Here is a 19,305-nt window from a genome sequence, read left to right as displayed (position 1 = left end):
CTCTTACTATTGACTAGTGAAATCATTGTCATACCCGCAACGTAAAAAAAAATCACCATAATAGGGATTTAGACTGTGTAAGTGGTAGGATACACAATAGTGACCTTTTTCGTACTTTATGGTATTTTTTATCCTATGAAATCACTATAATATTTTTTATTCATATTTTATTTTATATAGACAATATTAGCTTTCATGCTTATCCTGTAACAATGATGAATGGATATAATGACAAACAGACCATCTGAACCATAGATCTTAGTGTGAGGTTAAAATACACTGCATTTGCCGAACCGTAAAACTTGAAGTTAAGCAGTTGCCTCCAGCTGTTATTATTAGGCCTATCATCATCATCATCATCATCATCATCATCATCCACCAGATTACTAAATTTGCAGGTGGTGGATGATTATCTTTTGCTACTAAGAGAGCTGCCCTATGTTCCGCCATAATCCCCATGATATATTAAACAGAGACAATTATGCTAATGGTGTCAAATTAAACTAATTAATTAGCAAATATTTTTATTTCAACATACTGGCCTTTACATAACACATGGTGGTTTTCATATGAACTCTATACTTTAGAGTATGAAGGAGTTACAGTAGATCTTCCCCTTATTAATAAGCAAATTTATGCAGTAAGGTGCAGTTTGTATTTTCTATATTTTTCTATATTTCTATTGTGCATTGTTCTTCAGGTATTGTGTTCACAAGAATGTGTCTACACAGACACACAGACAGAAAGAAAGACAGACAGACAGACAGACGCCACCACGATGACATACTGTGCCATGGTGGCGGGATGTAAAAAGAAGGAGCTGTAATGTCCCTTTCATGTGAACTGTTCTGAGGTTCTCCGTGCATAGATTGAGGTAAATATATTGTGGAAAACTATGCCCCCTGGTGGCCCAAAGTTTCATCAGCATTGCTATAATGAGCCTCAGTCCAGCTGTCAGAGATAATTGGAAAAAGGACTCTGGCTCCAGCTGACATACTAATTGTGCTACAAAATGTGTTACATGCTTCATTTGTGTTTTGACAGATACATGTTATTTTAGGGAAGTCGTGTAAGTAACTTGTGTGAGTAACAAAGAAAACAGTCTTTAGTCATCTTGAGTATTGGCAGTTTATTGCATAAAATAAAATAAAGTACTAATGTTATGGTCATGTTACAAATATTTGCCTACAAAACTGGATAAATTATGAAAATAAATACTTCTGTGCAGCTTGTCTGCACTGTCATTGCAGGCAGAGACTGAGATTAATAAGTCCATAAAACAGACGTAAATGTAATTGTTATTATGCTATCATAATCATACCTCATGTCAAGATAAATATCATGATGCAAAAGGTAGCATTAAACAGAGTGTCCTGTTCAAACACAACTTCTGTCATCTGATGCTAATATTTCTTATATCACTAATGTAATTTCTAAAACTTGGTATTCAACAAGTTGTGTAGTTTCCTAGATTCTGCATCATCAAAACAACCCACCTGCCATGGATCACATATATGATTCAATATGATTTGCAGCACAATGTAAGTGTTCTTGGGCACTAGAACTATTTTCTTGTCATTGTCAGAAAAGGTCCCCAAAGTTTCTTCTGAAATTACATACAAAAAACTCTTGAGAAACCCGTTTATCAGAATGGTTGACAATACAAATGTAGTCATAATGCAATATCAAAATCATGCACTCTTTAGATAATTGATTCAATTTTGGTTGTGCTTACAAAAATATAAATATTTCTTTTGGCTAAACAAATTAATACTTCAGGTAGTTAAAAATATTACTTCATAATGTCAGGAAAACAGTTACATTGTTTCCTTCTTTTCTTTGTAGATTGTGACCCTTCATGTGTGCAGCAACTTGTCGTATCAGGTTTGAGCTTCCAGAAGTCTCTGCAGGAGGATCCGTTTCTTCCATCCTCAGCAGTAAGATAATATGAAGAAAACCACTTGAGGCAGTTTTCAAGAACAACATTAAAATGATGGTTTGAGATGAAAAAGCTTTGGTGATCCTTGTCTTTGAGCTGATAGTGTTTCACTTTACAACAGCCGACATCCTTCCCTTTCAAATTCTACATACCAAATCTCTATTCAGTTATGTGTAATTAACACTGATAAATTAAACTAGGTTTAAGCTCTGCTCTCTTAACCTAATCCCTTTCACAATTCTACCTGCTGTAGCCTAAACTTCACATCGATTTCACATTCAATTCAAGCAATATACGTATTTCCCCCATCTGAGCAAACTGTGAATAAAATAAACAGTTTCTGAGAATGCAAAGCGAGTACATGAAATACTAAAGGACACAATCCGTCCTCATTGGCTTTTGTACTCTATCATCCTGCTTCATTAAGGCTTTTTTGCACAATGTACATAGTTACCATGATGTAAAATATTAAGTCTTAAATACTGAGTCTAGAATTAAAGTTTTCACAATCAAATAACCCTGAAGAACACAGTTTTTGTTGAGATGGAATTTGCAATGTCTGGAAAAAAAACCTGCATTGAGGCTAAAACTTTTGGGGAGTTTTTCAGCATTAAAAAGGTATTCTCTAGGTTAGTAGGCTCATTTTTGAGAAGGTTCACTTGTAAAAAATGTTTGCCTATCACTCTTCTGCAAATTACATGAGCAAATGTTGTGCTAGTGCTAACCACTTTGCACTGGAGAATAGTGGGGCAGAGGCTTTGAGAGACATTCCTCCATTTTGTGCAAAATATGGAATTCTTTCATTGAAGAGCCAATTATATTTCACTTTGCACCGCAATACAAATTGCAAAAGAATGGCTATACTGCTGAGAGATGTAATGTGAGGAACGTTTCACATTCTATTTTCTGCCTTTTCATAAAAATGCAACTTTCTGGCCAATGTCAAAAGGTACCTGTGCATTCCAGACAGTAACGCAGAGCTCAGTAATGATATGTTTGTATGATACACCTTTCCTTTGCAGATAATTGTATATTACTTTATGAGTTAACAAAATATGTACAGAAATGTATTAAATACGTTTCTAAAATACTATCCTGAACGTCACGCTGGCATGCTGGAAATCAAACTTGGCACACACACAACAGAAAGAACCTTCTTAGTTTCACTAAAGTGCCCATCTGTACAGAGGGCAAGGTATAAGAGCTTGGATCCATTATGTACTCAAAATACATAAGGTTACCTTCTTATAATGCTCCTATAATACCTTATAAACCATTTAGTAGCAGCTTGCTGATTCACTGAGCATAGTGAGATTGGCAAAGCAATATGATAACATGGAGCTTTAATGCATCTTGCATTAATCACAGTTAACGTCTCCAGTGCTTTATTGTTTCTAAACATGGTTTCATAATGACCAGACTGCATCTATAAGATGCTATGATTGTTTATAAGGCAATATAATGCTTTATAAGGAGGTTTTCTGAGTAACCAAAAAACGTATCTCAAAAACTTAAAAAAAATCTTCTCTGTAGAACCTTGAAAAGCATATAAACTAATAGTTTAACTTTAAACACGATCTCATATGCAAAGCCTGAGAACTCATTTGGTGCACCTGAAGAAACACAATGTGAAAGGTTTCTTGGCTTTGATATTGTGTCACGTAAAAAAGTCACTCTAGGTCACCAAGATAGATGACTTTAGGGCACCTTTTGTGCTTTGACAGAGTTGCATAAACACTGCTGTGTAACAAACCAGAGGAGGAAAAGGAAAAGGTAAATGTGCATCACCTAGGTCACCGAGTCACGAGAGCACTAGTGAACTCAAGCCGACTCACAGGCATAGCGGTGTATCTTGTGCCCACGCTGCTGGGTCGCGTCCTGGAGAGCAAGCGTCGAAGCACAACTGGCGGAGAAGAGCTTCGGTCGGCTTAAGTCACCTTGATTGAAGACTTCTTGTGGACGCAGAGCAAGGTGATGTAGGGCACGCCGATGAAGGCCCACTTCTCGTTGGGCCAGAACATGATGACGGGACCTCGCTCCGGGGCCTCGGTCGCCACGTCGAAGTAGGCGAAGCAAACGCAGCCCAAGTAGGAAGCCAGACAAATGAGGATGTGCCTGCAGGGGCAAGGGGAGTTTGAATGAACCAGAATACTTGAGAAATGGCTCGCTAAATATATCCAGGTATTTGCAGGTGCAGGATAGTAATCGTGTAGTTATAAGTAGCTGTGACAGATAAATAATGTGAAGAGCACATCTTTTGAATAATGTTAATGTCCCTTTTAGTATCACAAGGGAGCATAAATGGTCCAAAAAATTCTAAACTCAATTATATCCCATGCAATATGTCTTTTTGTTTTGTTTGTTTTGAGCTTACCAAGCACAGTGTAAGTAGGGGAAGTTGACAGAGGACCACATTTCACAGAATATCCTGTCACTGATCCAGCAAAGGAGAGCCAGTGCCCACCAGAACCCTGAGATCAGGCCCAGCTTGAAGACACGCAGGTTTTCACACCTGCAACGACCAAACACAACACTGAGAAACGCTTACAGCTGTGGGGGGAAAAAAGGAAAACACAAAGTCTTAACAGTGGGAGAATAACCAACAGTAGATTTGAAGTAAATCTGTAGCCTAATGTTGTTCACTCTTTCATGCATATTGTCGTCAATGCCATTATAATCATCATTGACCAAGCACACACATCAGTTTGGCAAATAAATAAACTGCTCTTTACGTTTCCCCATTTGATTTCATTGACTGTGCTTGCTCTCCCTGGACGCAGACCTGTGTGTTAAATCACAATATCCAAAAACACATGTCCAAATAATGCATTTCTCTGCATTTTGATGGGCAAGACAAGAGTGACAAAACAGAAGCAATGCATGCCAACAATTAAGGTTGAGCACCACATCTCATCAAATGATACTTTTGACATACAGTGTGGTGCAAGTAAATTTAGCTTGAAAACCAACCTAAATGGAATGTGTCAAATGTGTGAAACACCTTGCCATTTGTGCTCCTTTTATTTTGTGTGTCTGTTGTAAACGCTCATCTTGATGATCTGAGTTACAGTATTGCTGAAACTAACAATTTTCTTACACTGGCACCTAATTTTAGAAGACAGGGGTATTCTCTTACTGACCTCTTTGGAAACCGACTGACCCAAGTACCAAGTATTCTGGTCTAGTATACTGCCCAAGTGTCTCCTAGTGGTCACACCACTGACCCAGAGACATGCACTAATCCGGAGTGCTGATAAACTATTCTTAGTCTTGTCCTCCTTAGACATACCAGTCACAGCCCGCAGCTGGCCAAGGCAGACACTGAGCGCCAAACAAAGAGACAGGGAGGCGAACGGTTTAGTAAAACTGCACTGATCATGCAGCAGAGTGACACTGTGATACAGTTTCACCACTTTAACTTGATGAACTCATAACAATTTACTAGTATGTGGGATTTTAATTTGAGTTAACCTTTGCCCGTCCTCTGGACAGCACAGCTTGGCAAGCTGTCTGTGTCTTGCTTAATCGGCCCCAAGAAAATGAACCTACTCTGCTGTCATGGCTACACAACAGCAAGAGGAAGTGCAAAAATAGAGACATGAAAGCTAAATGCTGCATCTTTCAAGAAGGAAACAGGCCACTAAAGTGTCATAAATATTACATTATAGGTGTTAGCTATTTACATTGGCTACAGTATGTTCAAAGGGGAGGGAATCCAGAGCCTACATCAGGTACTGACGTCTTTACACAGAACTGACATAACGTCAGACACAAACACACGCTGACAAAACCAACACCACACACAGGATGTCCGCGACTATCAGTTAAAAACTAAAGCCTATCAGATAAGAAGCATACATGACATGAAACCAGGGCTTCTCCTTGCAGACACAGAGTCAGTGTCTGTGATGGGAGAGTTGACCGTTTGAGGCTCAGATAACTGAATGAAAGGCCGGCTTGTCTATCTAGGGTGGAGCCCGGCTCCGAAGCTTCCCTCACTCTGGGGAATAGAAAGGAAGAGGCACTACAGGACCAGAGAAGCAAACCGAGATACAGCACATAGATTATTTGGAGGACAGCTCTTCTTGCATCGGTTCAATGATATGAAAGACCGTATGAAGGCAGAGCGTGCATATTAGATGTCAACACTCGATTAAACATTATCAAGATGGATTAATGAATACAAAAATACATCACATAGTCTTGTTGATATTTATAAATGGGCAACTAACTACTTGAAATGTAAAAACCGAGTGAGATGAAAAGCTATTGCGTTCAGCATTGCGGTCAGTAGTATATTTAGACCCTTATGTACTGACAATGCATGAGCAAAAGAATTTGTACCAACATAGAACTTTTCTTGATACCCCTGAAAATGACACTTTGTCCTAAAAATGTGAGAAAAAAATCTTGTACTTGTTTTTTTGTTGGTCTGGCCCTTTATGAATAACAAGTACACGTACGTCAAAGCAAATAACTCTTACTGGTATGAGTGCACCAATAATTCCAGTTTATGTTGTTTGTAATGGATACCCTGGACGCCAGACCAATTGTTTTTTTTTGTCAAACCAGAAGTGACGTGAATAAAGTGCATCAGCCCTCCTGCAAATAAAGTTGCAAAATAGTCTGTCCTATCTGAGTGCAGCAGTCCATCAGCCAGGCCAACAGGAACTCTCACCCACTTAGCAGAACAAAAACAATTGGCCAATATAGATGACTGCCATTGGGAGTTATGTCAAGAATTACAAACAGGTTGAACAATGGATGAATTAAGGCTACAAGACTGGAGGTGGTGAGTAAGGGTTGTGGGAAACGGAAACAACAGAGCATGCCTCTGACATTACTGTGGCAAGCATTACAGACGCAAGACAAATATGCAGGAAGATATAAACACACACACACATTTGCATACACTGGGACACAAACATGAGAGTAAATGACTTTTAGTGTTTTTAATAACATTCTTTCACATCATAAGTGCCTAAAAATAGCTAGGAAAGGACAACATGTCATGGCAGCCAGTGTGAGTACAATAGGCCAAAGGTGACACGTGACTGTAGACTATAGCCATACATCTTGACATTGAAAAATGAGCCACTTGCTCCTTTTTGTTTCTTTTGTCCCGTTTCCAAACAAACACTACAGCAGCTGATTTCACTGATTAGCTCACCTTCAACCATAGAGAGAGGAATGACTCAGTGAAATCAGTTGGTGAAGTGTTTGGTTGGAATGAAAACCTGCAGACTCTCTGCCCTCCATGCCACATAGTTGCCTATCCCTAGTCACACAGACACAGAGCAACATCTCTCATTCAGCCGCCCACGCTCACTCCCAAACACACACACACACACACACACACCTCTTATCTGTGCTGCTTTTACGAGTGCACAAGACTCACTAAACCTACTCACTAACCTTTTGAGCTCAGTAATGAGCAGTACGGTGCAGGGGATGCCCAGGGTCATCAGTGACAATGAGTTGACCACGGGCTTCACAAAGGCCAGCCCAGTGGTGATCCCTGACAAGATGCCAATGACCACTTTGAACCTTGACCTAGATGGGAAGAGCAAAGCAAGGAATAGCAACAGAGTCCGCAGCAATCTTGTGTTCTATGAATAGCATGGAAAAATGCAAAAAGAATGTAGGAATGACACAAAACTCTTTCCAGAAAGCAATTTTGCAGACATTGTAATTGTAAATCAGTCTCATTGTGATTATACTAACAACATACTAAGTTTCATAAGTTAGATAATCAAGCAGTGTTTTTCCAACTACAGATTTAAAGGCCTTGTTATTTGGTGTGACAGCCCGAGGTTAAGGAGCAGCCACAGCGGCTCTGTAACAATGGAAAGAGAAGTCAAGACATGTGATGCAGCTTTTACTGGTGTCAGCTATCTTGAACAGGACTATTATTAAACAGGACAGCCATAGCAGTAGACACACCATGACAAACGGTGGCCAGCGGTGAACTCAACAAACGAAGGAAATATATCTTATTGAAATTGAGAAAGCAAATGTTTGTCTCAGTATGAAATGGATTTATCAAAATGAAAAGGGGAAAATAACAGTTGTTGAAAAAAACCCTATTATTTCATGTAATAACATGAACACAACATCAGAGGTTTCCAGCCATGTTCCATCGAGTCATTTGTATGGAGGCTTTCATTCCAGCCAAACACAAGACCAGCTGATTTCACTGATTAGTTCCTCCTCTCTTTTTGAAGGTGTGTTAATCAGTGAAATCAGCTGCTGTAGTGTTTGTTTGGAATGAAAACATGCACACATATCAATAACACATAGCTGGAGAGCACTGCATGCACTACATCCTTGTAGAAGCACACGAACACCATGTTTACAACTACTTGGCCTAACCAGAGTAATGAGCCGAGTCATTCTGTTGCAGCGTCGCGCTGCACAACTCACCGATCCCTCCTGAACATCCTGGGCAGGTATCTCTTGGGGAACCACATGCCGATGGCACACATCAGCACCCACAGGATGGCCAACTCATCCAGCATTTGGCCGAGGAAGCTGAGGGTGGCATGGAAATATGTAGATCCGATACCTGTGGGGAAAAAGAGAGATCACAGGAATATAAAGACTACCGTAGAAAAGAAATGTCACCTGAGATGCCAGAGAAAAGAATGTCACCTGAAGTTGCCGAACATGTGAATGAGGCTGGCTAAAAAAAACAACTTTCATCGAGGTCTATTGTGATCTCGGTTCATTTAAAACAAACGGTAGTAGAGGCTTGTAAACTCAAACTTGGTCTGTTAAGGTCCTTTGAAAACTAAACAAAAAAATCGGAGGGAATATTTGTGTGAAACCATGTAGCTATCAATATTAAGGATGGGTAAATTGTTTGTACTGGGAGCTAAAAACTATGCAGTGCAGAAGTGTGTAAGTACACAGCTGGCCTGCTCAACCACTTCACTTTATAAAGTAGGGTTCATTTGTCAACTGGTAATATGAAATGTAACCAAACCAATGAAAACTGCAACAAAACTTTCACTTCAGATTCAGACCGATTCTAACAGACTACAGGTGAAACCTATTGCTGCACATGCAGACAAGTAACTGATGCCAGGGCGAGATTTAACGTGTGAGGGAACAGGATATGACAGTCCATCACTCATCTGTGCAACTCACCAAAAAAAAGCACCTTCTCTCAGTAAGACAGAAATATGAGGTGATGCTGAGAGATAAAGAGCCCGCTGTGTTAAATGAAGGCTCATAATAGCAGCGACAGGTTAATTAGAAACAGTTATTTAGATCTCGGCCTCATTAGAGTCACAATGTTCAAACTCTGTGGAGCAGTCAATGCTCTTTTGTTATCAGGGTTCAGCAGACCTTCTATTATCAGCATGATCTGTTTTCATAAGCGGCACTACAGGAGATTCGCACATTTTAAGGAATTTCTCAGCAACATGGTTCCTCAACATGGCAACCTGTCACTCTACTCATGCATTACTGGCACCCTAATCTAACCAGTATGACCTGAAAACAAAGCGTAGCTGCTTTACAGAGACTGTCCATGTCACCGCCCATTCTCATCAACACACCATACATGAAAATACAGAATATCGTCAGCAGGCAACGCACTCTACCCAAGCTATCTGAAAAACACCGGCCTTACAGTTGAGGCCAAGTTGGGCTGAATGTTGTTTTCACAGCAGAACATATAGCTTTGTCTTCCTGTTCAGGTCAAAGGTCATCCCAACTCCAGAGACAGTAGAGGAGTGAAGAAATGTGACTCCCTGCCAAGTGTTTTTTAAGTTTTAACAGACAATTCCTGAACTGATACAATTCAGACCTCCTGACACACACACACACACACACGCACACACATTTCTGGTCCAGAACAAGATGACTGAAGGAGAAACGCTAGGTGCTGAATGATATAAGGAGGCTGACCTGCTTCATGGCCCACACACACAGACTGCCTTCACATGAACAAATAAGATTAAATAAAGTTACACCATCTAGTTTGAGGGTTAATTACCTAATTTGCATTCGACCCATGCCTCATGAAGCTCTACAAAGAATGACTGCGGCTGTGTCAGATATGCAATTCTATTTGACATCGACCTCTGAGGTCCCCGCTCAGGAACAGGCAGTGGGAGGTTTCTCAGGACAGTCTCTCTATCTTTGCTGACGGTGCAACTGTAGTGTTTTCAGTACAGCAGCAAAGGAACCAGGCATTGTAATCTCTGGACTGTATGTCATTTAAGAAGTAGATATGGTGTCAGATACAATCTATGCAAAATGCTTATTCATCCAACCAATTTTGTAATAAAATATGTTTTAAAAGAGGGTCAGATGATTCAGTAGAAGCACTGTGACAGAGGACACAGATGAGGGCCAGTGACTCATAACAGTATTTTTTTTGTTTTTGTCTTGATATCATAATGCAGGCTGGCTAGTGTGAGCACCACATAACATGCTTTAGACCACATTGACATGATGTCCTGAAGGCCTCACATAAAGCTGAACAGAAGGATAAGACTTAAAAGAGGTCATTATACAGACAATGTGCCAGGCAACTTACCAACCACAACTAGTAGACTCCATATGAGATATATCCCACTGTTGAAATGTGTTGCATATTGGCGGAACAAGCACATTAATATAGGCGGTAAAACAAAAAACAAAATGTTGCTGATCTGAAATGATAAAAAAAAAAGGAAGAAGGTGAGCAAAACACGTCAACGCTGAGTTGCCCAAGTAAATGGCATGCTTGTCAAAAGTGCACTAAACAATTTCAATGCAGTGTGCGGGCCTCTCTGGCCTTTTGTAAACTGATAGGCAGCAGGAATGAAGGAAAACAAAGTGCAAACGTGTAATGCTAACACCAACAGTAATCACTATTCTCAGTCAGTTAATTTCTTTTGCATCAACAGCTGCGGCAGATACCAAGATGATCCTTGAGTGATGCTGAAAACAAACTGTTGAAGGTCTAAGTTAACTATAATATTCAAACGCGAGCTAGCTACCATTGGGAAGCAATGCCATGCAGAGAAAAACAAAGCCACAAGAGCCGTGGTGTCTAATAGCAATGACTGTGACTGTAAACAAAACAAAAAAATAAACAAAAAATACAGCATAAGCTGCAGATAAACCCAACGACATCAACCGACCGTGTTATAAAACTCAGCGATGCTGGGGTAAATAAGGTAATTTCCTTCACACCAGTCCACATCGGAGCTGCCAGCTTGCAACTGGTCCCAAAAAATAAGATTAACGTTACTCATGTCTCGACTAGTTCTTGCGGATGGACAGTGCAGATAGGACTCCACCGTCACAGTTTTACAGATAAAAAAAGGCAGTCGATAAAAAGTCAATTGCTGGCGGTTGGCCGATCAAACACTAGACTTTGACGTTTGACACCCGACGCATATTGTAAATCCGACGATGGGATACACTGGAGAAATAGTCGTTGAGTTGCATTTTAAACCACTGTCCTTCCACAAAGCCAGCTTGTCGTGACGCTCAACTCCGTACATTGACAGCCGCTCACTGTAATCAGAGAGTGTCTAGTTGCAGCAAGAGGTTTAACTCCTACCCACTTCCGTCTTCGCTAAAATCCCGTTAGGCATCGTTTTAGGCTGGGAACCAACGACACTGTACAATTTCTTGTTTCTGCGAGAGGCTTATTTTATTTTTACTGCGTAAAGTCAAAGGTCTTACGTACGAAGCTACTGATAGCGCTGTGAGACCTCGACATGTTTTTAAACCGGTAAAATAAATAATTTTGTTTAGCAGTTGCTCATGTTTCACTCATGTATGCGTATTATGACCATGTCTGATATAAATGATGAAACATTATTCTTGGGTGAAATAGCCTCTGTATGCTTTAGCCAGCTATTATGGCTATATCAATAGTCTAATTTTAGATAGTTGTACGCGTGTGCAATATTATTTCCGGTCTAGCGGACAAGGGCTTCCCATCACAGTTGTTTATAGTTATCTCTGGTACGTTGTGGCGGACGCACGCGCAGTGTCGTTTTGTTAAAATGAATAAATGTCTTTTTTCTGTTGTTACTAAATAATTCCATGGTTGTAACCCATCCATTTTCTGAGCTATGATTTATTCGGACACCACTCTTGATGCTGTGTGTTATTTGTAAATGAAATACACAATTTATTTTAGGAAATAAATTAACTACTGAGGAAATGTTAACTGTGTTTTATTTAGATAATTATTAATATAGAGTTTCGTTCGCTGGCATAAATATATATATATATATTATTATTATTTATTTTTAAATGTGTTAAATTGCGTTCTGCTTAAATTTGTTCCTAGATGAGAAACTGTAGAGAAAACTGTATGCTTTTTAAATGTATTTTTTTAGTTATCGCGATAACATTTCAAGCCTATGTGAGACAACGAGGCGGATATCCGGCCTCTTTTCTGTGGCGGACCGTCGTTGGGTCGGTTTAGCAAAATGAAGGTACAATGTTCCGACGAATTTATTTCTTTGTACATAGTTATTTTCTTTGAAATATTCCTATGTGATTGAAGCTCAGACTCTGAACTTTAAAACGTTGTAGTTTGATAAATGAATCACGGCTCTGGCACTTAGGATGTGTATTGATTGGGATGAAAGCTAGCAAGGAGTGATCGTGTTGGCAAATGAACCTTCAAACATGGCTGCCTACTATGAGAAATGTGCACGTAGTTGAAGGCAAAGTTACCTAATGCTGTTAAAATGTCCCGAGTTTTGTTGTTACCCGAATGGCGACGTTCTCCCTAGGAAGTGTGTTAAACCCGGTAAATTACTGAAATGTCAAGCCGGCTAGCTAGCTTACGGTTCCTCACCGGTATGGGTAGCTATTAGCAGCTCCCTCCAAGGTAATGGCGTTTTATTAGCGACCCAAATTTAAGCCCGTATACGCTATATATATATGTAACTGATGCTGTGTTGCCTCTCCATCAAATCCTGTCCATGTGGTCATAGAAAGCCCAGCTAATAACGTGAACTTTACATGTTCTGTGTTGTGGTGCTATGCAGAGCTAGCCTACCTACATAGACTTGAATTGTCATTGCTGTGTTTAACCCTACATGAATGAAGAAGCTATATTAATACAGTTTTTGTCTTGCAGCTGAACATCTCATTCCCCGCTACTGGCTGTCAGAAGCTGATTGAAGTAGATGATGAGCGTAAGCTTCGCACTTTCTATGAGAAGCGTATGGCCACTGAAGTGGCAGCCGACCCTCTGGGAGATGAGTGGAAGGTAAGCAATGGTGTCATTATTCTTCAGTCTCCCTGGGCGTAATGTCTGCCTGAGGACAATTTGAACACATATTAAACATGATGTGCCAGGAGCACATTTCATCTTGACAATGGCACAAAGTTGTTGTGTGTTCTGTACACATTATTTGGCACACCAGTAGACCCTTTCTGACTCGTCCGTAGTCACTAAGGGGGGACAGCGTGTTGCCAGAGTAACTGCAGAGCTGCTTTACCAGATGCAACCAGACCTTCTCACCATGGCTGGTTGAACTGCATTGCTCTCTCAATGTGACTAGGGTCAGGAACTGAGGCATTGTTACAGTGTTTCCAGAACTGACCGGATCAGGACACTCGCATTATTACTAGAGAACCTTATGGTTTTGTTTTATCCAAAGAGCACCCAACCCCATAATCTTTAAAGGTAGAAGCTATGAAGCATTTCGGCCTCATATCTGTTGTCCAAATTTTGGTAATTTTAAAATGCAGTCAAGGAAATTACCGCACACGTTTTCTGATCTAGTCACATGTATTGTACCAGCACCTTCTAACATGCCAATTTCTCCACATGGACAAACCAGTAACAGTAACACAACTTGTGTTTTCTCCACTTCTCCAGGGTTATGTGGTGCGCATCAGCGGAGGCAACGACAAGCAGGGCTTCCCCATGAAGCAGGGTGTGTTGACCCACGGCCGTGTGCGCCTGCTGCTCAGCAAGGGCCACTCCTGCTACCGCCCCCGCAGGACTGGTGAGCGCAAGCGCAAGTCTGTCCGTGGTTGCATCGTTGACGCCAACCTCAGCGTTCTCAACTTGGTCATCGTCAAGAAAGGTAATGGTTTAATCTGGTTCATTCAGACCAACTTGTGCAAAACAAGATTCAACAGGTCTTCCATGTGAGAAGCCAACTGTCTGCCAGTCAACCAAAGGAAAGTTCTTCATGGCTGAGGGAGATATTTAGGCCTCGTGGCATCAGTCGCCTGTTTGACCCCTCTTCATGTAAATCCACTCCACTTTGTGTATTAGTGCAACACATTGATTTTATACTTGGATCTCCTTTTGCTGGAAGCAAAATACAGCCACAGCAGTCTTACCCATAGTCTGCACCAGTCACACCGCTCCAGCAGGAAGTCATTGATGTGTACGACACCTCCGTTTGTGTCCACACTGGTTCTGTTTAGTTGTATTGTAGCCACGCATTCTACAGCGTGAAATCAAGCACATAGCCTCAGTATACACAAGCAGACATTGAAATACATCAGTGATATGGGCAAGTATGCCCATTTTGTACATTTCTCCTATCAAATATTGATACACTCATATATTAACACCAAAGTTTTTGAATACTTAATTAAACTTGAACTTGAAGGCAAGGTTTGGAAACATGGAACAAGAAATTTCTCTAGCATGCAACAAAAACAGTGCTCTGATAGTTGCGTAGCCTACCATTTATAACAGTCAATATTTGTTTCACTTGGGGAATTTCTATTTCAGTCAAATTATTTTTAAGTTGTCTCTGTATAGGAAAAGTGGTCCACAAAAGTGACCACAGGAATCTAATTAAAAATGGATGAATATAAATCACGATGAATAGAGGAAATGCCCCCAGAATACTGGTATTTAAATGGGTTTAAAAGTTTAAACAAGTAGGTAGAAAAAGATGGACTTGAAACATGAAAAGACTGAGCAGGACGTAGTTATGTACACAATGGAGCTGAGGCGTGTGCCTGTATGGAACAGGTGTAGACGGCAGCATTGATTTAAAACGAGAGCGTTTCTTTTCTGAGAGAAAACCGACTGGAAAAACACAGCTGAGTCTCTTCTGGTGTAGACTGGACTGAGGTTGATGTTTGGGCTTACAAGGTTTCAGGCACAGCTATTCTGATACACTTGCACTACCTCAAACTCACATTTAGGAATGTCTAAAAATGCAATCATTGGAAAAGTATGTTTATGGCACACCAGTAGACCCTTTTTGATTAGTCTGTAGTCATTAAGGGGGGACAGCGTGCTGCCAGAGTAACTGCAGAGCTGCTTTACCAGATGCGACCAGACCTTCTCACCATGGCTGGTTGAACTGCATTGCTCTCTCAGTGTATATACTAGGGAACCGAGACATGGTTCCAATGTTTCCCAAACTGACTGGATCGATATGAGTTTGCATTTTTTTACTCACCTGCTCAATTACTCCATTTTTTATTACCTCCGCCAAGGAGGTTATGTTTTCGGTGCCGTTTGTCTGTTAGCAGGATAGCCGGAAAAACTACTGGCCCGATTTTCACGAAACTTCGTGGAAGGGTGTAGCATGGGCCAAGGAAGAACCCATAAAATTTTGGAGCGGCTCCGGATCCGACTCACGAACAAGCAATAATAGCACAAACCTTGGCGGAGGTCTGTGCTCTCTGAGTGCCCTTATACTTAACTATTGAATCATTTCGCTCTCCGTTTTCTCTCGTCCGCTGTGTGAGTGACAGCAAGGTGTAGGGAACTTAGGGGAGAGCAGAGTGTGTTAAGTTCACGGGAGCAGTTTGCTTGTGCGTGTAGCACCATAGCGTGTAGCACCATAGCGAGCATCGCAAATGTGAGACAGACTTAAGTGTGGCTACATTTCCACAAAGAGTGTAGTTTGTCCTCTTGGTTGCTATGCTGTTATGATCTTCAGGCAACTGCTTCAGTTCTGCAAAGAACTGAACACACTGCTCCTCTCAGCTGTTTGACCAATTTGACAAGTGTTGCCAATCATCCTGTTACTCAGGTATAAGTAAGACAGTAGACTTGTTATCTTGACTAAATTATCTTGACCTGAAAACTGAGCACTCAACATTACTTGTTGTAGTTTTTCCATATACAGATGGGCAAATTTGAAACTTTGAATCAGCTTGATTAATTGACTCATCCCCTGTACTGACTTGTTTGTTTCTCTCTCTCAGGTGAGAAGGACATTCCCGGGCTCACCGACAGCACTGTCCCTCGCCGCCTTGGTCCCAAGAGGGCCAGCAAGATCCGCAAGCTCTTCAACCTGGCTAAGGAGGATGATGTTAGGCAGTATGTTGTGAGGAGACCCCTGACTAAAGAAGGTGAGACTTGGCCTAATTCACTGTCAGTTTTGACCCTTTTTAGCCTGTAGAAGTTTGTCTGCAAGCAAACAGTCTCTGTGGCACTGTTGGATGTGTATCCCTTCAGGTTATGGATTTGATGTTACCTAACTCATGTCCAATGTGCTGGGGCTGAAATTTTGAGACCATCTTAACTCAAGGATTGTACAAGCTTGCGGCCACAAGTCTCATTTGAAATGCACATTATGATGATCAAAACTTTGGGCAAAGGGAAATGTAAATACTGGGTGACTTTGACTGACTGCCCTGCTATATATTCATAATAGATCAGTTTTCTCAGCTTGGCCGAACAAGTTTAATGAAATTTTGAAACAAAGGCAGTTATTTGTTTGGATTTTTAACCTAGCCTGGAAACACTGGGCAGTAGTGGTGGGTGGTGTGACCTGAACTTTGTATCACAATATTTTGAAAGTTTGGATGGCAACAGTATATATCAAGAGGTAGTCTTTTTTTTTTATTATTTTATTTTTTTTGGGTGATGTCACTTGTCCCCATGAAAATTAACTCCCATTACATTTACTTACTAAAACAAAACATTTGACAATGAGTCATGCAACAAAGCTGACAGATTGCTTCAGATGATGGTTTTCTGTCTTTTGTTGGATAACTTAACCATGTCCACTGGATGGAGCCCCCCTTTTTTTGTTTAAATTTTGTTTTTCATCTTTGTTCTGTTTTGTTCACTTCACTCAAGCCCTACCCACCTGTTTTCAGCAGTTTTGTGACTAATGACAAACTGCTTGACATTAAGTCTGTAGAAGGTGAATACGTCTGTGTGGCAAAAATATTGCGTAAGATCGGTCGCCTCCAGCCTTTCTGGCTCATCCCGTAGAAACGTGATGGGCAAATCTAAACCATTACACAGATTTCTACTGGTATATTGTTTCTGATGGTTTGCTGCCCACCACTACTTGGCAGATTGCCTTTTGCATCCAAACACTTTGATCCAAACAGTAGCAGCCCACTGAAGTTGCAGGCACAATGTGTGACCAGAGGACATCCCTTGTGTTTGTTAAATACTGAACATTGAAATTCAGAGACTAACAATTACACCACCATTAACAGAGCTATAGAACAGTCACATGGAGGGTTTGGGTTAAGAGATATTTGCACTGAGCTGAAAATAAAATATTTAAAAAAAAAAGAGATATTTGCACTGCCAATGGTAACTCTCTCCCCTCTCCCCCTCCCAGGCAAGAAGCCCAGAACCAAGGCTCCTAGGATCCAGAGACTGGTGACCCCTCGCGTGCTGCAGCACAAGCGCCGCCGCATTGCCCTCAAGAGACAGCGTACCCAGAAGAACAAGGAAGAGGCATCCGAGTATGCCAAGCTGCTGGCCAAGAGAATGAAGGTATGGAGTTTTCTTATTGTGGTGCATTAGCCACTTGCTGAAAATCCCAAAAAGTTGATGTGGTGTGAGGAGTTCTTGGAAATGGACAGAAACATTTGATGTAAAAACCGCAACCCTGCCTCAGTTGGATGTTCGGCGCGTTACTGGGTTACTTAACATCAATTATATAATTCACTGTTTTTCAGAAAAGGAAAATGTAAAGGTTAAGAAATGTTTGAGGCAGTAAGTTTGAAAAGTTGGCACTGGCTTTTGCTCAAGTGTGCAGAGTGTTCCCCAGTTGAAAGAGCAATACTGTAGAGCTTAAAGCTTGCCAGGCATCAGAACTTACTGGTGAAATAAAATGCGTCATTACTCCTCTGCATTCATTTTATTGGGAATTTCCAAATGTCGTGATTACAACCCCAGTAGAGTCTTGGGCATGTGCTTTCTATGTCTTCAAACTTGTAATCGTACCTGAAAATGCAGTAGGAGGATTCTCATTAAAGTTCAGATGGATTACAAAAAATGGATAGATTAGATGTACAGAAATGTTTAGTCATACAAATTTGAAAACAATCACCAATGTGTGTTCATCTCCGATTGGTTCCCAAAGGTTAATTTCTTTGAACTAGGTTAAAATTTAAATTTGTTTTTAGTATTTGTGGTAGGATTACATCTTGACAGATTATTAGATAAGTTTAGATAAAAAATTCAGACAGTAATCAGGGCCTGCGTAATGTCACTATGGGATAACAGGAGCACTATCCTGTTGTGGAAACATTTGACTTACACATATCTGTTTATGCAAACAGGAGGCCAAGGAGAAGCGCCAGGAACAGATTGCCAAGAGGCGCCGCCTTTCTTCTCTGAGAGCATCCACATCCAAATCAGAGTCCAGCCAAAAGTGAAATATGGAAACGAAATAAAGAAACATTTTGCTGAAAATATTCTCTCTGTGATTCCATGTCTCATTAAGTTTCAACTAGTTTGAGTACAGATCATAAAATGTGAACTTTGGTTATTGTTGAATCAGTTGGAGTTTTGACTGTTGCGGAGCCTGTTCTAGTGCTGAAGCGATGAGTCGATGAATCAATTGATCGCCAGAGAATGTATTATTTTGATGATCGATTAATAGTTTGTCCTTTAAGTAAAAATACCAAACATTTGCTGGTTACAGCTTCACAAATAACTAACTGGACATATGAAGTCATGGTAGTGTTGTGTTCACTGGTCAGGGGGCTTTAAATAATAGTCTAAAGCCAGGTTTGGCTCAGTTTAGGCAACTGATGTGGCTAAACCACAAATCAAAAGCAAATACAGATTTGTAAGTCACATTATATTCATTGCAAGTAATGGTATCATTTCATATGTAGCATGTCATATTTGTTCCTAAGCTCAAAAGCGAGATGCACAGTAAGATGTTAACGTTAGTACACATTTGCTTCAAGTCATACAGAATATAACCATGGTGATTACCGTAAGGTTTTGGACTTGGGAGCTCATATAAGTTCATATAAGTCTGAAGCGTTGCTAAACAAGATCTTACGTATGTCCCAGATAACAATGACTCGGTTGGCCATTTCTTAGTAGACATGATTCAAAGTTTTCTGGTATAGGTTTGTCGTTTGAGTTTATTTTAACAGCCTTGCTTATATGTACAGTATATGGCATGGTGTATGTTCAGTGGTGG

General features: G+C 40.6%; 2 protein-coding genes across 3 annotated transcripts; one reads left to right on the top strand and one right to left on the bottom strand.

Annotated features, from left to right (window-relative positions):
- Positions 1-1,114: 1,114 nt before the first annotated feature.
- On the bottom strand, positions 1,115-11,432 carry acer2 (alkaline ceramidase 2). Of its 2 annotated transcripts, none has more exons than XM_071897045.2 (6): positions 10,796-11,432; positions 10,488-10,602; positions 8,363-8,504; positions 7,355-7,492; positions 4,314-4,451; positions 1,115-4,054 (listed from the first exon to the last, which is right to left on the bottom strand). In XM_071897045.2, exons 2-6 carry the CDS (start codon positions 10,561-10,563, stop codon positions 3,868-3,870), a joined length of 681 nt encoding a protein of 226 aa, XP_071753146.1. In that variant the 5' UTR covers positions 10,564-10,602; positions 10,796-11,432; the 3' UTR covers positions 1,115-3,867. The 2 variants fall into 2 exon arrangements, with proteins under 2 accessions (XP_071753146.1, XP_071753145.1); XM_071897044.2 differs by having other exon boundaries at positions 11,077-11,432.
- Positions 11,433-12,318: 886 nt separating this feature from the next.
- Positions 12,319-18,562, top strand: rps6 (ribosomal protein S6). The gene is made up of 6 exons (XM_071897047.2): positions 12,319-12,390; positions 13,044-13,175; positions 13,791-14,001; positions 16,100-16,246; positions 17,479-17,636; positions 18,428-18,562. The coding sequence occupies exons 1-6, from the start codon at positions 12,385-12,387 to the stop codon at positions 18,521-18,523; spliced, it is 750 nt and encodes a 249-aa protein (XP_071753148.1). The 5' UTR covers positions 12,319-12,384; the 3' UTR covers positions 18,524-18,562.
- Positions 18,563-19,305: the final 743 nt, after the last annotated feature.

Source organism: Centroberyx gerrardi, chromosome 3, assembly GCF_048128805.1.
Source record: "Centroberyx gerrardi isolate f3 chromosome 3, fCenGer3.hap1.cur.20231027, whole genome shotgun sequence".
Taxonomy (NCBI): domain Eukaryota; kingdom Metazoa; phylum Chordata; class Actinopteri; order Beryciformes; family Berycidae; genus Centroberyx; species Centroberyx gerrardi.
Note: the sequence above shows the minus strand (reverse complement) of the source record. Positions and strands in the feature narration are given on the sequence as shown.

Coding starts and splice junctions, on each gene's coding strand:
- acer2 (XM_071897044.2), bottom strand. CDS start 11,190: ATGAGTAACGTTAATCTTATTTTTTGGGACCAGTTGCAAGCTGGCAGC. Junction 7,493..8,362: donor AGGATGTTCAGGAGGGATCG/GTGAGTTGTGCA, acceptor CTTCCCATCTAG/GTCAAGGTTCAAAGTGGTCA. Junction 4,055..4,313: donor CCCTACTTACACTGTGCTTG/GTAAGCTCAAAA, acceptor TTGCCCCTGCAG/GCACATCCTCATTTGTCTGG.
- rps6 (XM_071897047.2), top strand. Junction 13,176..13,790: donor CTCTGGGAGATGAGTGGAAG/GTAAGCAATGGT, acceptor CCACTTCTCCAG/GGTTATGTGGTGCGCATCAG. Junction 14,002..16,099: donor CTTGGTCATCGTCAAGAAAG/GTAATGGTTTAA, acceptor TCTCTCTCTCAG/GTGAGAAGGACATTCCCGGG.